This window comes from Vanellus vanellus (assembly GCF_965231255.1).
Source record: "Vanellus vanellus genome assembly, chromosome: 7".
In the NCBI taxonomy this organism is placed as follows: domain Eukaryota; kingdom Metazoa; phylum Chordata; class Aves; order Charadriiformes; family Charadriidae; genus Vanellus; species Vanellus vanellus.
Genome location: NC_138912.1, coordinates 10,038,742 through 10,056,104, shown reverse-complemented (window position 1 = coordinate 10,056,104; position 17,363 = coordinate 10,038,742). Strand labels below are relative to the sequence as shown.

General features: G+C 50.6%; 1 protein-coding gene across 1 annotated transcript in view; it reads right to left on the bottom strand.

Moving 5' to 3' along the window:
- Positions 1–2,891: 2,891 nt before the first annotated feature.
- AFAP1L2 (actin filament associated protein 1 like 2) overlaps positions 2,892–17,363 on the bottom strand; it is a 71,499-nt gene continuing 57,027 nt past the window's right edge. The window contains exons 6-20 of the mRNA XM_082486741.1: positions 16,186–16,235; positions 13,545–13,750; positions 12,783–12,962; positions 12,104–12,193; positions 11,289–11,373; positions 10,063–10,167; positions 9,193–9,404; positions 7,349–7,494; positions 6,670–6,781; positions 5,726–5,965; positions 5,458–5,635; positions 5,029–5,199; positions 4,631–4,812; positions 3,907–4,029; positions 2,892–3,536 (exon numbers count right to left, since the gene is read on the bottom strand). Of these exons, the coding sequence (XP_082342867.1) occupies positions 3,510–3,536; positions 3,907–4,029; positions 4,631–4,812; positions 5,029–5,199; positions 5,458–5,635; positions 5,726–5,965; positions 6,670–6,781; positions 7,349–7,494; positions 9,193–9,404; positions 10,063–10,167; positions 11,289–11,373; positions 12,104–12,193; positions 12,783–12,962; positions 13,545–13,750; positions 16,186–16,235 (2,107 nt within the window). The 3' untranslated portion in view covers positions 2,892–3,509. The remainder of the gene's footprint in view (positions 3,537–3,906; positions 4,030–4,630; positions 4,813–5,028; positions 5,200–5,457; positions 5,636–5,725; positions 5,966–6,669; positions 6,782–7,348; positions 7,495–9,192; positions 9,405–10,062; positions 10,168–11,288; positions 11,374–12,103; positions 12,194–12,782; positions 12,963–13,544; positions 13,751–16,185; positions 16,236–17,363) is intronic.

The following is a 17,363-nucleotide window of genomic DNA, read 5'->3' as shown; positions in this document are numbered from 1 at the left end:
CTAAGAAAAATGGTTTGTAGCGGTGAATTTCCTTCCAGAAGAATATGGGCTTCTGCCTGCGGCACACCACAGGTCCCACAGTGGCCTGGCTGCATTGTGCACAGGTGAGAATTAGGCTGGAATAACTAACAAAGCAATAACACTATGCATTAAGTTGTGTGTTAGAGGTTCAGCAGCAGTAGGAGCTCTGCCTCTCTACATAGCCTTCTTTTGGGGCCAAATCCTTCACCGTGGTATTTTGTGGGGTGAGACTGCATTGGGTCAGGCTGGAGGGCTGTGTGGTGCTCTGGGTGAGCAAGCCCTTCAGTCCAGGTGCAGCCGTGACCCTTGGCAGCTGTGTTTGCTACAAGGATGCTCCACAGGGATCGAAAGGCAGAGGTGTGCTGGGGACAGCTGGAGCCGATACTGAGGCGTCATAAAGCAGCCATAGGTGATGGGCAGCGCTGCTGGGGAAGGACAAAAGCAACTGACAGGACACTAACGGGCTTGTTGGCAGGTTCGTGTCAGTGGGTGGGCAGGGGAGCAGGACCTTCCCCAGGACTTTGTGCCTTAGCTACGGTGCCTTCCCGAGCTTTCTGCAGGAGCAGAGCTAATAGTGGTACAGCAACCAAAAGGTATTTCACAAACGTGTCTGGTTTGGTGTCTGTTCTGTAAAGACTGGCCTCAACCACGTTCTTCAGTAACTCTTTTCCTTCCTTTCCAGCTAAACCCCATCCCGGTTTTCCCTGCAGTGGCTGCAGCAGGCACCAAGCGTTGCACTGGGTTGCTATCTAGTGGCCAGAAGAAGGTAGTGAGTGGATGCATTTTTCTCTGCTGGTTTTGTACCAGAGGACTGTGCGACTTGAGATGCAGGCAGGAGCCTGTTACATGTATTCATGCAAAGTGTCAGGGTTATGGCTATTTTTCAGTGGGTTAGTTGTCCACAAATTGTTTTGGTTGATGGTGCAGTCACGTTAGAGGACTAAATTATTTAAGATATAGTCCATTGCAGTTGTAGACTGCATAGCTAAGGGTAACTAATAGGGGTCTGATATGCTTGAAATCTATGGGAAAGTAGAGCCACATTACAAAGAAAAAAAACCACTAGTAACATCATATACTCAACATTTTATTATAAAACCCTCTAAAGCGCCACTTTGTAGGTCACAGTTACAACAAAGGAAATGCCTTGAGTTAGGAAAACAATGGGGACACAGAGACATTGTTTAATGGTTCTCATCTGGGGAATGTGTGTTGCTCAGGACTTGCCTATGTTTACCACCCCCTGATGGAGATATCCCAGCAGGACCACCGGGCTGTGGTGTGGAAAGCAGAGCTGCTCTCATCCATCGCTGTCTCAGTACCACTGTGAAATGTCTGGACAACTTCTGGAGGACAACAGCGGGCTGTATGGTAAGGGCATGGTACTACACATAAATTTAGGGCGTAGAGAGGGTCTTCTGCCAGCTCACGATGGGGCAAACCAAAAGCTTCATGGTGTCCATGGCCTCCCAGTGCTTTGAAGAGGAAAGTCCCCTGGGTCCTGAGCCAAAAGTTTCAGCGGTTTATTTGCATGAGTTTTTCCTATGTGCAAACCTTGCACAGGGACAGGCCTGACAGCTGGGGTTGATGAACCCTCTTGAGGCCAAGCATTAGCAAATTAATTCCTCCCTCTGTACTGCAGCAGAAACTTTAAAAGATAAAAAACAAAACAAAACAAAACAAACAGGAGTGAGGGCCCCCTTCTTGCCTCCAGGATACCCTGACCAAGTGCTTTGTTGCACCCCAGCTCTGTGGCAATGGCGAGCAAGCCAAGAGCCCCTCAGCAGCACATCCTCACTCACCCCCGTGCCACCATCATCTCCAGGTGTCACAGCCCTGTGTGCTGCCCCCCTGGCTGTTGGGCCTTTGTGTGAAGAAGGAGCAGTCCTTTAGAGGTAGCCTCAGGACTGCCAAAGGTTTTCAAGGGTTAGGAAGGTACATTTTGCCTGTCTGTGTTGACCGCAGCTCTGTGTGATGCTCACCAGTATAGCTGCAGGACCCCAGGAACAACCCAACCAGGGAACTGGTACTGCTTTAGCTTTGCAGGGCTGGAGAACAGCTGCAGGTCCCGCACAGTCAACCCAGTTACTGAGCCTGGACTCCAGGGCTGAAGGACCATAGGAGGTGTTCAGGCAGGTGACAGCAGGTGACAGGGTGCATGGATTTCTGACCCCCCCCTCCCTACACCCCTTCACATTGCAATGCCTCTATGTCTGGCAGTCCCAAATGTCCAACATCCTTCATTAGAAAGCTTGGCTAGGGCAGGGAGGGGGGGATTTGTGGGTCACACTGCCAGGGCCCAAAGGCTCTCTTAAGTGTAATAATATGGAAATAAAGGTGACAGCACCAAGATGGCCAGCAGCCCACCAGAGGCAGGGTGGTGCAACCTCAACTGCTGGGCCTGAAGGAGGACGGTCCTGCCCACACGGAGGGGCCACTTTTGCGTGGGGATGTCTTCAGCAGGTTGTACAGCTGTGGGGTTGTCTTGGCCTGCCATGGCTCTGTGGGGACCAGAGAGCATCAGCAAAGTGGTGCTCACAGCCCAGGCAGGAGCACGGGGACTGCGTTACCTCCCCTCTCCTGGCAGAAGGCAAGCCCTGAAGGGTGCATTGGGATCCAGCTTCCCTGTCCAACAGATGAACAGGCCTGGGCTTTTGATAAATTATTAACAAATATTAAAATATGATTTTTTTTTCCCAGAACAAACTCCTCAGGTGAAGTAGATCGAGATCTACAAGAAAATTAACTGGCTTGGCAGATCTTCTTTGCCCAAAGCTCTTGGTACCACCAGTCTATAGCAGAGCTTACAGCACGAGAAGGTGAGCAGGGATCTTTCTCAATATTCTGGCAAATCTGCAGCAGGCCGGGAGGAGTAAGCACATGCTGGGATGCATCGGGATACTGATTGAAAATCCCCTGGACAGGCTGCTGTGCGCTTCTCATTCATGTCTCGGGCATCACTCAGGCATGGGTATTCGCCCTTGACTGAAGGCTGGATGATCTGCAGCTGAGTGATGACTGGCAGCAGGAGGCGAGACTTGAGTTGACTGCAATTTGCCATGATGGGTTGAAAACCACCAGGGTATAAAGGATAGCAGAGGCCCCTTCTGAATCTGCTACTGTCACTAATATAGAAACCTTAATAACGCATTGATAAACCTTCAGAGTAGAAATACACAAAACACCCCTATGTACAGTAACATTCTTGTTTACATCAACTGGGTTAGGAATTTGATGCAAGGATTGCCACTGGTTGTTATTGGTTTAGCTACGTGATTGGGACTTGTCTGGAAAGAGCAAGATCGTTTGGGATAATTCATATCGGCAGCTGTTGACTCCATTGCTGCGTCTGAGCAGTTGGCGTGACATGGAGGTGGTGCCTGGTGTGTGCTTGTGTTGCACACCCAACCTCCACCTACAGATGATTGAATCCCCTTGGCCATGCATAGGCAATTCCAGTCTTTAGTCCATCTCTGAAAAACGTGGTTCTAACTAGCTCCCTTCTTCTCCCATTCCTGCCAAGGAATAAAGGCAATTTAGACAAAAGGCAAATCTGGCAAGCCACAGTAGCTGTAATGTGCACAGGGACAAACCGATCATCTGGTACCCAAGTGTTTTGGCTGCAGGGTAGATCAGGGATGTCCCTCTGTTATAAGCAATGCACATATTTATTCATTTAAATTGCAGCCAGGGCAAGCCCAGGTGAAAAGACCAGAGGAAAACCACTGGTCTGCTCCAGTGGTGCTTGGTCAGGGGTGCTTCCCAGACCAAGACATGAGACCACCCACAACCCCATCCCACCACAGCTGCTCTGCTCCGCTGCCAGGAGGAAAAAGCAGCAGCTGTCCCAGATGGATTTTTCTCCTGTAGCAATCGTCACCTTACCTTAGCTTTCTGTAGGACTGTTCCCTTCCCCGTCACCATGACGGACAAAGGCCGGTTTTTTAAAGCTGTTGCTGAATTGACTGGTGAGTTCTCTGCGCTATTTGCTGGACTGGCACTTTTTGCCTGAATCTACAATAAAAATAACAGAAATTGTGTTGACTTTAGACTATAGAGAGAGATTGCTGCCTTTCACCACCATCTCCTAGAAAAGCTCAACAGTCACAGTCCACATGCCCAGAGAGGCATTTTTCAGTTACATGCTGATTGCAAAATACCACGATATGCACGGGTGTTGAGGACTACAGAGCAGGATTCTGGCAGTGACCCTCTCCATTTCATGGAAACCAAGTTTCCCAGGAAGGAATTTAGATGCCTCAGTCTCCCCCCTCAAAAACACCCCTTGGCTCAGCTGAGCGCAGAAGGATCTCATCCCAGATCTGCTCGGCCCCTGTTGCTCAAGGTCCCACAGGGAAATACAGTTGCCCCCTTTCACCTCCCCATCGCTGTTGTTTTCTCATTATATTATTCTCATTATTTTTAGTATATATAATAATTAACATAATATTTAGATATAACAGAACTGAAACATAAACCATAAATACAAAAATTATCTACTGTAATAATATATTAGTAGTAGTTATTATATTATTAAGCGGGCTGCAATGGTGCGACTACCCAGCTGCTGGGCAAGCTGCTGTGCAGCCTGGGGGTGCCCCCCACATACCCGGGGGGCTGCGTTCTCCAGGTGCGTGGTGTCCACCGCGGTGCCCAGTGTCACCGGGCCGGACTCTGCCTTCTTCAGGTTCTCCTTCACCTCCACCAGGCTCAGCTCCAGGTCCACCCTCCGGCTCTCCTTCCTTTTGCACTCTTCTTCTATCTCCTTCAGCCTCTGTTCCAGGCTCTTGTCTGTGAAGGGAGGGGTAACTCAGTGCAAGCCGGGAACGTGGGGAGCAGGGACTAGGGCAAGTCCTTACATTTTGCCCCAAGAAGGACTGTGACAGAGCAAGCTCTTGCTCTAGTGCAATTTGGGCTACATGGTTCGGCTCAAAGTGTCAGGTGTCCCCCCTGCCCCATGGTCCCACCTTGGCTCATTTCCACACATCACCCCTTGCCCTACTCTACCTGTGCTGCCTCCGAGCATTTCCTTCAGCTCCCGCCTCTCCTTGCGCAGCTGGGTGAGCTGCGCCCGGATTTCATCCTTCTCCTTCTCCAGCCTCTCCTTCTCCTCTGTAAACCTCTTCACCTCCGCCTCCGTCCTGTTCTTGCCCAGCTTGGTTTCCACTGCTGCTGCTGCTGGAAGCACAACCCACCAAACAAGCTCAAGCCAGGGGAAAAAGCAGGAGGGAAAACCTTTTCAGGTGCTAGGAAACAAAATAAATAAGGGTCTGGGAAGTCACCAGCCAAGAGACTCATCAGCCCCTTGGGCACTGTAAAGCTACTGTATAGCAGCGGAAAGCTGAACCACAGGGCAAAACTCATGCCTGGAGCACCACCTCCCTCCAAGCCCCTGCCATGGAGGGCACCCCCCAGCTGCCTGTGCAGCCCTCTCACCCGGCAGTGGCATCTTGGGCCGGTGTGCGGGCACCAGCTGGGGACTGCCTGCTGTCACTGTGCCTGCCGGTGGCTCGGCGGCCGGCTGGGGGAAGGCAATGTTCTGCTGCTGTGTCTGGATTTTGACGGCGGGCATCCGTGGTGGTGCCTCGTCAGGCTCTGGCTTCTCTGGGTGTTTCTGGAAGGGGGAAACAAAGTGGGATGATGTGGCCAGGGGGATCTGTCCCACTGATGGAGCCTGGCCCCACCCTGCAGTTCAGGACAGTACCTGCTCCGAGGTTTCCATTGCCTTACTACAGGGCTCAGCTTCCTTATCCGTGGGGTCTGTCTCGGCTGCGCTCTCTGCTGCAGCCTTGTTGGACGCTCTTTCTAAAGACGGTGAGCTGAGGGGTGAAGGCTGGCACGACTTCTTGCCAGCACAGTGTAGGAAGGACTTCACTGGGGTGAGATCCAGGTACACTCTGTCTTGGTCCCCCTCCAATTTGCTCTCACTCTTGGGTACTTCTTCCTGCAAGAGGAGAAAGTTCCCCTGAAAAGGGACCGTCTGCTGCAGCCAGACTTATGATCAAAGTCTCACTGCAGAGCAGCAGCATCTCAGGCAAGCTGGAGTATTTTCCATAAACCTTTCCATAAACCCCATTCTCTAAGTCCCTCCATACAGGGCTTTTTGGTGTACTGAAGGGAAGTCCCCACCCTGCTCGCCTTCAATAGGTCTTTCCATTGGTAGCAGGAGCCTCACCCAGGGATCTCACACTGTTGTACGTCTAGCAGCCCCTGCCACATCCTTTGTCTTTCCCAGGAAACAGTCCCATCCCCAGCGTGGCCCATCTTTCTTTTCATTACACACAGGACTTGCTCTCACAGACATCAAGAGGAATTTAGATTGACTGGGCTCTAAACAATCCACTATCTATGTCCAAACAATCCATGCTGTTTGCTGACAAAAACTGGGGTTTCATCCCAGCTGCCTGAGGATCCCTAAAGCACCCTGCTGGAAACCTCTCTCCCGCTCCTTATCAACTCCTTTCCAGCACCCGCTTCTGCCCCATTGCAAAATCCTGGATTTCCCCGGGGGCTGGGAATCCCCTTTCCTGCAGTTTGACAACCCTCCCCCTTCACTCCCGGAGCCTCCCCCTGGCCAGATGTTTGCCCATACTCTCCTGCAGAGCTTGCTGCAGCGGGGCGGACTGCCGGCGTCGCTGGGCATCTTACCATGGGCAGGTCTGGCAGATCCACGTCGTCGTACAGCTCCTCCTGCTGCATCCTGCCCTTTGGCAGGTTGTCGATATAGGCGTTGGGCTCAGAGTACTTCCTCTGCATTAAGCTGTGAACAGGCAGTGGGACATCCCATCAGCAGGGATGGGGTCTCGCTGCATGGCGGCACTGTGCTGAATTTTGGGGCATCGGAACGCAGTGGTGCTGGGGTCTGGGCAGGGAGGAGGTAGAGCCATGCAGCAACGTGATCACTGGTCCCGTTGCCCGTTAAGCAGCACCCACCAGAGAGGGGCTACATTTCCCCTTGGCTCGTTCCTTTCTCGTCCAGCCCTTGGGCACAGCAGCACAACAGCCCTGCCCCAGTGGCACGGCAGCTCTGTGAGCACCATGGATGAGTGGCCATGGTCCCACACACCCAGCCAAGCCCACCCCACCACCCTGCCACTTGCAAAGGCCAACTGGGCATGTGCCCCTAACCCTGTGGCAGCTGCAGCTCAGGTTAGATGTGTCATGGTGGGACAAGAAGTGCTCTTCTGTCCCAAAGGAAGTGATCGAGTCACACCCATGAATGCACCACCTGCAGCAGCCAACCTCTCGCAGGTGGAGGGACCCCACCACTCCAGCTTGCTTCCCCTCCACCAGCCCCCTGCAGCCCCGCACGTTACCACTGACGTACAAGAAAGAGTTCTTCGCAGCGCTCACAATGCAGGAAACCCGGTCAGCATCCACGTAATCGTAGGTGAATTCCTCTGGGTCTGTTTTCGAACCCGATTCCGACAAGAGGAGGCCCAGCCAGTGGCCCATTTCCTCCGAGGACTTTGCCTGTGAGGTGATCAGACAGACAGCACAGGTTGCAGCAGCAGTTTCTCCACACTTCCACGGCTACTGCTGACTGAGCCGTGGGTCGGGAGCTATGCTGGCAGTCTTCCGGGCTCACAAGGAAAAGGTGAACGACCAGGTATATTAAACCTGAGACCACATTAAAAGAAGAAAGAAGTACCGCTCTGTGTACGGACTGATTCGCAAATTTGGAAGATATACAAGTGCTTAACTCCTTCCTAGAATTTCTAGTCAATCTGCATTTTCCTTTCAGCGATGATCAACTCGGCTGCCTACAAGAGTAAGAGAAGTCTCTCCGTGGCTGGAGATGCTGGTGGGGACCTGGCTTTGGAGAGGGATGTGCGGGTTTTATTTTGCACCAGCAGAGCGCAGCAATGGGATTGCCAAACACCGGCTCAAGGAGACCAGAGCACACCAGGGAGCCTGCGAGCTCCTTACTCCGAGCCCAAACCCCTTCCAGGGCTGTTTGCCCAGGGCAGAGAGGAAGGGGAGAGTTTAAAGTGGGATCAGAGAAGAGCTTCGAAGAGAGCCCCTCACTTTAACCTGGTCAGTACCAAATTCCCAGCTGCAGTGAACAGTCTGAAATTTTGCAAAGTTAAGAATTAAATATGGTGCCTCGAAGTCAGTTCTAGCAAATAGCCACGCGTGCTTTCTAGTAGTGGGGGATTTCTACCTGAAGCAAGAAGAAGTGGGCTGATGCAGCCATCTTTACATCTTTTGCTTTGCTTTGATTTGAGGAGTTAGAGCAGTAAGCACAAAGTAAAATTCAGGGCAAGTGAATCCCAAATTGGAAGGTATATTTTAAGCTTCTGCTATGTTTTATTTAGCAGAGACTTCAGTCCCCGGGATGCCAGCCAGCCTGTACATTGAGTCTGACATCACAACACAATACAGATTCTTCCATTCACAAAATGTAAATTTTCACAGCACCTCTTCGTCACATCTGTAATTAGGCAAAATTTCTTAGACACAGACATACCCTGAATCAGAAGCTAAACAAAAACACCTTCAAACTTCATGGCAAGTACTCAAAGTCAGTTGTTTAGCTATAAATATTCCACCCACTGGAAAAATACAGGAAATTGCTCACATTGTCCACCTCCTACTATAATCACGCTGTCGTCAGAGAGAGAACTAAGATTAGAGATAAACAGTCCTGGATGCAGGCAAAGGAAAGTAACAGATGGAGATGAATTCATTTGCACTTTCAGGGGCTGATCTGTGATCAGTTTACTTGGGATGTCTTTGGGACTCTCCATCCTCAGAAGATGAAGTTCTCTGTTCCTCCTAACCACAGACTTAAATCCCTAAAGTGGCATTCCTCTCATCTAACATTAACCATCTGAAATACGTCCCATATAACTTAATCATCCAAGCTTATCCTATAGTCAGTGGAGAGAGATGGGCACCTCCAGAGGACCCTTCATCCCATCCTAAGATGAGTGCCTAAGATGAAGGCTGAATGGTCCTCTGGAGGCACCAGCATCAGACAGAGCCTGGATTATCAGCTAGGTGGGACACCTTCTAGGTGACCACAGGCAGATGAACCAAAGTCCCACACTTCAGGTTCTGTTTTGCTGGACTGAGGGTTCCTCTGGAGGATCTCACCAGCACTTAGGCCAACTAAGACACCCGAGCTGATGACTTAAAGTAGAGCTTGCTTGGACGTATACACCCTACCTCCAGAACGACCCGTTCTTCACCGTTGTGCAGGATGCGGAAGGAGTAGAGATGATCAGGGCTTGGCTCTGGGATAACTTCACAACCTGCCAAACTCAGGGGTTGCTGAGCCACTTTGCTTCGGTTCTTGTCCTGGTAGAAATGGAGGTGACCATCTTTTATCTGACACCAGCGGGACTTCCACTGGGTGTTCACTAGCACGTTCAGGTAACCTGCAAGCAAGCACGCACAGGTTACTTAGGCATATTTTTCACCCCATGGGGAGAGGAAATCCGAACTCATTTGCCTGCACAGGGATATGCGATGAGTAAGTTCTGAGATCACCGCACAACACAAAGCCACGGGCAATGACAAAGAGCAAAAGCAGAAAGACAAGCTGTCCTGCCCATACGAAACAGGGTGAAAAGGGTAAAAATCTGTTCAAAATGAGACCCTTGAAATTCAGGTTAGGTTTGGAGCAGCAAGTTGGCTGCAGATGGTTGGACAAAGCTGGTCCCAGATGACGAATACCAGCTGACCCACACAACCCTCTCCCTGCTGACTCCCACACCCTGGGCTGATGCCCAGGGAGAGCAGCACAGAAGCCCTCTGCATGCACTTCTGATGTTATATGCCCTTCATCTTGGGTCACCCTGTGAGCTATTGCCCGCCCTTGTAAGCCACACAGTCACCTTAACGTGTAAGAGGCACCACAATCTGCATGGATTTACTGGCACAGACCAAGCAGACTGTGTCCTTTTGCCTCCCCCAGCAGGACAGCCCGGCACATGTGCGTTTGAGGAGGATGATGCCTGGTGCTCATCCTGCCCTGCAACACCGAGATCCAGCCCTGAGACAAATCCCTGCAGGGGAGTTCATGCTGCCACTTACTGGAAGTCTCCAGGGATCTCTCTGGGCTATCCAGGGAACTGGATTTTTTCCTCCCGAGGTTCATCAGGTTGCTCAGTTTCAAGCCAGTTGTGCCCTTCTTCTTAACTACCAGAAAGGAAAAAGACATATGTATGGCTTTCCCAACTCACAGCCAGACACACAGCCCGCTGTCCTCGCTGGGTGTCCTGCCCCAAAGCTGCCTGGGCTGCCATCCTGCACCCAACAGTGCCGCGGCACACACATCCCTTGCAAAGGACAGACCTGCGACTCAGGGACAGGCTGTAATCGTCCAAAGCCCGGGGAAATGATAAGCAAGATGGCACCAGTAACTTCAGTTAAGTGACTTGCCGAAGACACTTAACCTATATGGTGTCCTCACACCAGCGGCTGCTGGAGCTGTAGGAAGGCTGTTTGCACAGGTCTTGCTGCGCAGCTGCCAACCTCCCTTCACTTTCTTACACTACAAAGAATTGAATTAAAAACCATTACCCATAAATTTTTACTGTCTTCAAGTCTTTTCCTTTCTAAAAGAGGGACTCAAGGCAGAAAGGGGGAAAGCTTATGCCCAAGAGCCTCTTCAGCTTTTCCCACTGACCACATCAGTCAGTGCATGAATATGGCTGTGGCTGTGTAGTCATCAGGGAATCCTGATAAGAAATCAAGTTGGATGTTTTTACTCCAGATTTTCTTTCTCTCTAATATGTAGATGGGTCCCACCATCCTTCTAACAGAGCATCTCCTCTTATAATGTACTTACCCGCCCCATCTTATAGATGGAGAATGGAGCTTAAAGCCCAGAGTTGGGCTTAAAGCCCCAGTGCAAAGGTGTACCTCTCCCATTGGAGACAGCTCTGCATTTCACGCAGGTATGCCAAGTTTCTCCACAGAGATCTCTGAGAAACGTCACTTAGGTTGTATTTATGCCTTCTTAAACTGTCCCAAAGTCATGCAGGATCTGTGCGGTAGGGCAGGTATCACACCCAGGTTTCTCAAGCCCTATCCTAACTATCTAACTGCTGAGAAATCCCAACATCCACCTGTCACTTCATTAAGGAAAAAAGCACTGAAATCAATTCAGTCAATTCACAGGCAGTGGATTCACATGGAGCTTTCCTCTGCATCAGGTCAGTTTGGGGTGGCAGTAGCAGGAGATGCTACAGAAACCCTCACTGCACATACAGGGTCGATGGCCCACTTTCCCCCTCGTTCCCAGGGTGAATTTTTACCATCTTTTATCTCAGCCATCTCTGGGTGGCCATCCGTGCTGCTTCCGCTCTCGGAGGCTGCAGAGTACCTCTCGGATACCTCCACCTGTCAACAAGCAACACACAAGCTCCACAGATGGACATGACCCATTCCTCCAGCCAGCACCCACCACAAGTGCTTTCCCCCCGCCCCGCCCCCCCCCCCCCCGCCAAATTACAAGGTACCACCCCTCCGTAGCAGTTGCTTTCACACAGACATCCCTGTCTGCCCATTGATGCTGTGCCCTCCCTGCTGTGTCTCAACCCGGCATGGGCAGATCCGGCATATGGACTGCCCCAGCTGGGCTCGTCTGGGGGCATTTGCTAGTCCCCATAGGAGGACACGGGCAGAGGAACTGACCAGGTGCCGAAACTGGTCCATTTAGGGTGTCCACTTGAGACTTATGAAGGTTTCTTTCTCCTCCCACTGTTTTGGAACAAGCTGCCCCCAGGGAATTGTCACCTAGACCTGGACTAAAGACTGGCCCAAGCCCTGGCGACCAAGGGTCTATGTCCCTTCCAAAGCTCTTGGTGAGCACAACTGCCCCATTGGATGAGATGGTGCTGCTGCCCTGTATGGAGGACAGCCCAATACTGAGGCAGTTTTGGAGGAGAGATGTGGCAACAAAGCACAATTAAGATTGTTCCAATAACGCTCCTTTTCAGCAGAACGGGGGTCTGGTTACACTCCTATCAGTCTTTGCTCAGATAAAATTACTGCACCTACAACTATTATTCATTGAAGGAACAGGGTGGAAAAGCCTAACTGCTAGTTCTCCGGTAGAGACAAGGTGTACCTTTGGATAACTGAGACGCTGTGAATCTGGGATGTACTGGTTGCCTTCACTGCCTCCTTCGCAGAGCAGACCACTGGTCTCCTGGATTACCTGTACAGAAGGGGAAGCCATAGCCTGTGAGAGAGCTGCAGTAACAGCATCAGTACTCCTCCCCCCACCCAGGAGAGGCAAAACCACAGCAGCCCGGGAGAACCACGGTTTACACTCCCTGCGACGCCGGGGACTTTGCTGGTGTGGCAGCAGGCAGCCAGCAGAAACTGCTGGATCCAAGACAGCCACAGAGAGGCGGCCAGCGAAGGCAGCCCTGGCGCCTCACAGCCCGTTGGCGCCCCGGTGTCCGCGAAAGCTCATTCTTCTGCTGCCGCCTCAAGGAAAGGGCCACATCTCCCCCTGTCCTCAGCCAATTCATGTTGGGCACCCACCCCAGACATCCCTACTGCTGCAGCAGCTGGGCTGGGAGGTCCCTCCATGGCCTCCTGCACGCAGAAGGCAGCAAGGAGCTGCACGAAGAAGCTATCCCAGGACATGAAAATGAAGTGGTGTATTTGTATACAGGCTTGCGGTGAGGAAGGGAGCCAGAGCACACAAGGACAGGACTGAGATAAGATACGGTCTCCAAGCAAAGCCAGGGTAGAAGCATGGGAGCACCAGCAGGGCAAACCCCGAAGGCGCCACTGACCCTGAGCCACTGCTCTGCCTGGTCTTTACTCTGCAACCCCAGCACGATGACGTCGGCATTCATGGGGATGATCTTCAGCTTGTGCTCCTTCTTCCTCACTTGCTTTTCCTTGTGAATGACCGTGCAGCCCAGCAAATTCACATCGAGCTGAGGGCTGTGGTCTTTGGAGCTCTTGTAGCACTGGGGAAGGAAGATGGAGGGCAGGTAAGAGGCTGAGGAGGAGCCTTCCCTCTCGCTGGCTGGCATGAAGTCACCCCTAGCAGTGGCTCAGTGCAGCCACACGCGTTAAGTGCGCTGAACACAAGAAGGTCCTCTAGGTCCTACAAGGCTGCAATGTCTACACAGACTACACACAGGACATCTCTATATGAATAGAGATACACACACATCTATGTACATGCATATGTGGTCTGTACGTACCTCTCACAGATACTGCTAGAGGGTCAAACGTGGTTATCCAGTGGGATAAGCATCCCTTCTGCTAAACCACCTCAAAAAGTTTCCCCAAAAAGCATCTCTAGGCATTTTGGGAGTTTGGGATTTTGGCCACAAATGTGCCCTTGTGCCCCCCTCAGCAGCCCCATGCCCACAGCTCTTCTGAAAATGGAATGAGATCCCCAAATCCCTGGGGTGTGGGTTTTGAAGCATTGCTTCTAGAGGTACTTTATTTTTGCCAGCTAGTTAACATGGCCTGAGGTGCTGCTCCCCTTCCTAGCTCATGAAAATAGGGTCTTTGAGGTGAAAAGCGGAGGATCTACCCACCAGCAACCTGGTGTCCTTGATAACACACAGCTGTTTCGCCCACTGTCCCAGCCACTTCTTTCTCCACAGGAATGCACAGATGCGGGCATCCTTCATCAGCTCGATGGTGGCCTCCGTGGATGGCCACTGATGGGTTGCTGACTTGCCTTTGCTGCTCTCTTCTTCATCATAAGATTCGTAGGAGCTGCTAACGGCTTCACCATCTTCTATAACAAAAGCAAAGCTCTATCTTTACATACATTCCCAGGACAACTCTGAGCCTATCGCTTGCCTCAGCCATGCTCACACATGCAAAAGCTTCCAGCATAGGGATGTGTCTTTTGAGGCTCTCCTACAGGACAATCAATAGGAAAATAACTCCCATAGATCCTTTTTTTTTTTCTTTCTTTCTAGCCCAATATTAATCTCATTGCAATGTTTTGTGCCTAATAGTCTCAGCAAACGCTCAAAAGACACTTCTCAATTGACCACAAATTTGGGAACAATCCCTTACACATTTTCTGATGTTTGCTGCTTTTTTCCCTCAAAGATGCTTTTTCTACTTTCCACTTCAAGCCAAATACTCACAATTTTTAAGACAACAGCAAGCTACAATCAGCCCTTGTCCTCTGAATGTCAGAAGTAAAACTGGTATTTGCAAGGCCATGCAGCAAGCAATGATCTATTGTATTTGAGATGTCATTCCACTTGCCCTCTCTGGACTAACAGGTCTCTCTCTCTACTCAGCATCTAAGGGACAGCAAGGGGCTTTGAAGTAATACACTGCTGCAGCAGCAAAAATTAGTCATAAGTGGCAGCTGTAAATAACAGTAATCACATTTTTCACGTTCATTCTTAAATGGATTGCTACTTTATTAGGATGAGTTGGGATTTTCAATACCCAGCTCTAATGTACTGTAGGTTATTGGACTTTTCAGCTGATAGGAACAGTTGGTCATCGGTACCAGATTAATCAGAAACACTGAAAATGTTCCCACTGACTGCAGGGGAATTTGCAATGCTCTGCTGGCGTTTACAGTATAGCTCTTATTTGCAAGGTAAGCTCACATAGCAAGATGGTAAGATTTGGGCAGCATCTTTGTAGGGTTTTGCATTCTTGTCCTACCAAACGGCATGGAGGAATATTGTTAAGTTTCTCTCACCAGAATTTAATATAATTTTGATTCTCATCAAATCTTAACATCCACATAAAAGTAACATTATCAGCTGGTGCAAAATAAAAAGAGGAAAAGCAGCCAGAAAAGAGAAAAAGAAAAAAAAGCATTAGGAGCTTCACTGAAGAACATTTCTTAAGTCGGGTTTATTTGTTCTTAAAATAAAAGGAACTGAGATGCAGTAACAAAGCTACAGCCTTACTCCCAGTCTCCTCTGGTGAAATCTCACTCTATTAACATCCCTCAAGTGATCAAAGCTGCACCAATTAAACAAACTTATTAAAAAGCAAATAGTCCCTTTCAAAGGCTCTGAACTGTGCTGACAGCACACTACTGGCTCACCATCTCCAACGCCTCAATGTATCAGACAGTCCATCTTTTATGGGAAAACATTACCCGCCAGTGCATTATCACTGTCCAGACCTTTGTCCACAGGCACCTGAGCAGGAATTCAGATGGAGCAAAAGTGACAAGGTTCCTTGTCTCTAAAAATGCCAAGAACCTGAACCTCTGCACTGCTAGGGACCCTTCCTCACGCAGCAGCAAGGATGCCTAAGGGAACCTCATCTTTTAAATCTCCCTCCTTATCAACACGGGGCTATCGCTTACTGCCCCTCTCGGGTGTCTCTGGTGCCCCTCACCTAGGCGTTAGGCCTCAGGCTGCCACCTTGCTCCTGGGAGAAAACCACATTTCTTCCATGTTCTCAGCAGGAGCCCTGGTTGCTCTTTTGTGCATCAACCACAACCACAAGTGCCTCATCAGATGAGCTCTTCTCTACTTGAAGAGCTGCAGCTGTTGCTGGCCTGGTGACACTGCTACAGCCTCATGAAGGAAAGGCGTTTTCCAGGCTGTGTGGTTGGCAAACTGGGACAAACCTTGCTTGGGTGACTTGAGACAACCCTGTCATCACTACTAAGGCTCACTCAGTCCCAAGTCATACAGCTCGGGCACTTCAGTACAAGGTCTCCATTTCCACCTACTGGCAGTTTCAACAGTTTTATCCTCTCATTGCCATGACATCGGTGGCAGCCATGTTCTTGGATGTCTCTATCTCATCCACCTCTGCTTTCCCGTTTGTCTTCCCATGACCTCCCAGGGAGCTAATACCATGACGCCGGAAGCTCCAACCATCTCGTATTCCAGAGCTGCCTCTACCCAAGCAGAGCACCTTCAAAATTTGCTGAACAGCTACTTGTCAATACAGCCAGTGTTACCACATATCAGCTCCACATCAGTGATCAGAACCAGGGGAATAAAGGCTAGGGAAGTTCTCTTCATTGTCGTCTTGAACGCAGGGAAAGGCACAGAAAATGCCGCCTTGTGTACATCCAGCATGGGCAGAGAGAGGGGAGAAGTGGTTACTCTCCATGCATGTAATGGGCAATGCCAGGGGGAAGCACCTGATTGTCTTTGCTGAAACTAAATTGTTGTTGTTTTGGTTTGGGTTTTTTTTAAAGGCACTTCAGGTTTGGAAAACATGCCATACCCATCGTTATTGTGGCATAAATAACGCCCTCAGTAACCTGCAACCCTGGCCTGGGTCCAGCCGCAGCAAGCCTACCAAAAAGACCTGCACAGTCAAAAGGAAAGAGAAAGGGAGACAAAGAGAGAAAGCCACAGATAAGCAAATGCAGAGAACAAGGGTACCAGTCCGGCTCAGCCCCACGCTCCCCCCTTGGCCGGTGAGGCTGCCCCATCCCTGCTGCCGGCGGAGGAACACGCAACACGCCGTACGGCGAGACTTCAACAAACACAGACAACATTTTCAACCCACCCCCTCAAACAAGGCAATTCCCTTTAAAACAGAATCATCGTCTTCATAATTAAAATCAGCCAGGGCAGATGAGCTGTTTCAGCCAGAATAATTATTGCTCAGTTGGCAGTCACGTTGCCCCTTGCGTTTTCACTCTGTTTCTTATCGCACCCTACAATTATGCAAACGCAGCCGAGAACGAGGACGATAACGGTTTAACACATTTCAGCCCAGGAGGAAAGGGAAGCAGCAGCTTTTGCCGGAGCTGTAAAATGAAAGGCAGAGGCGTCCCCAGTGGAGGGGCGGGAATCCTGCTGATGAAAGAGGGACCCCAAGACCCAGCGGTCTCGCCCGCCCGCTTTATTTTAATTAATTCACCCACTGTTTGTTACAGTGCCTTGCAGTCCCACCTCTGACGCTGCACGAATCCTCTATCTCCTCAGCCCATCTGGAGGCTTGCTTTGATGTCCCTTCTTGGCAGTGCACCCACTAATTTTAGTGATGTTCCTATTTTTGTTTCATTTCACTACGCCCATTTGTTTGGAGACGCATGGGTGTCTTCCAAGGCTCACGCTGTAATTCTGTTGGAAATGCCACCGGCAGCTCCCTAGACCGCCGGCCCCTTTCCTACGAAGCTTGTGGGGAGAGGGAGGTGAGCACAGAGGGTCTGGGGGGGGTTACTGGGGTCAGGCTTTAGCATCTTTGGCCAGGGCAAAACCATGCGTGTCCACACCACCCTTTAGCAACACCAGTTGCGTCAAGGTCTCAAGGCACTTGCTGGCAATGAGCATCGCTCTACGTAGGACGGGTACAGGATACTATTGCCTACCCTATGCATGGTATGCCATGCTTCACCCTCTCCCGAGCCCCCCCAGCCTCCTCCTGGCTGCTCCACACCTCTCCCTGCCCCT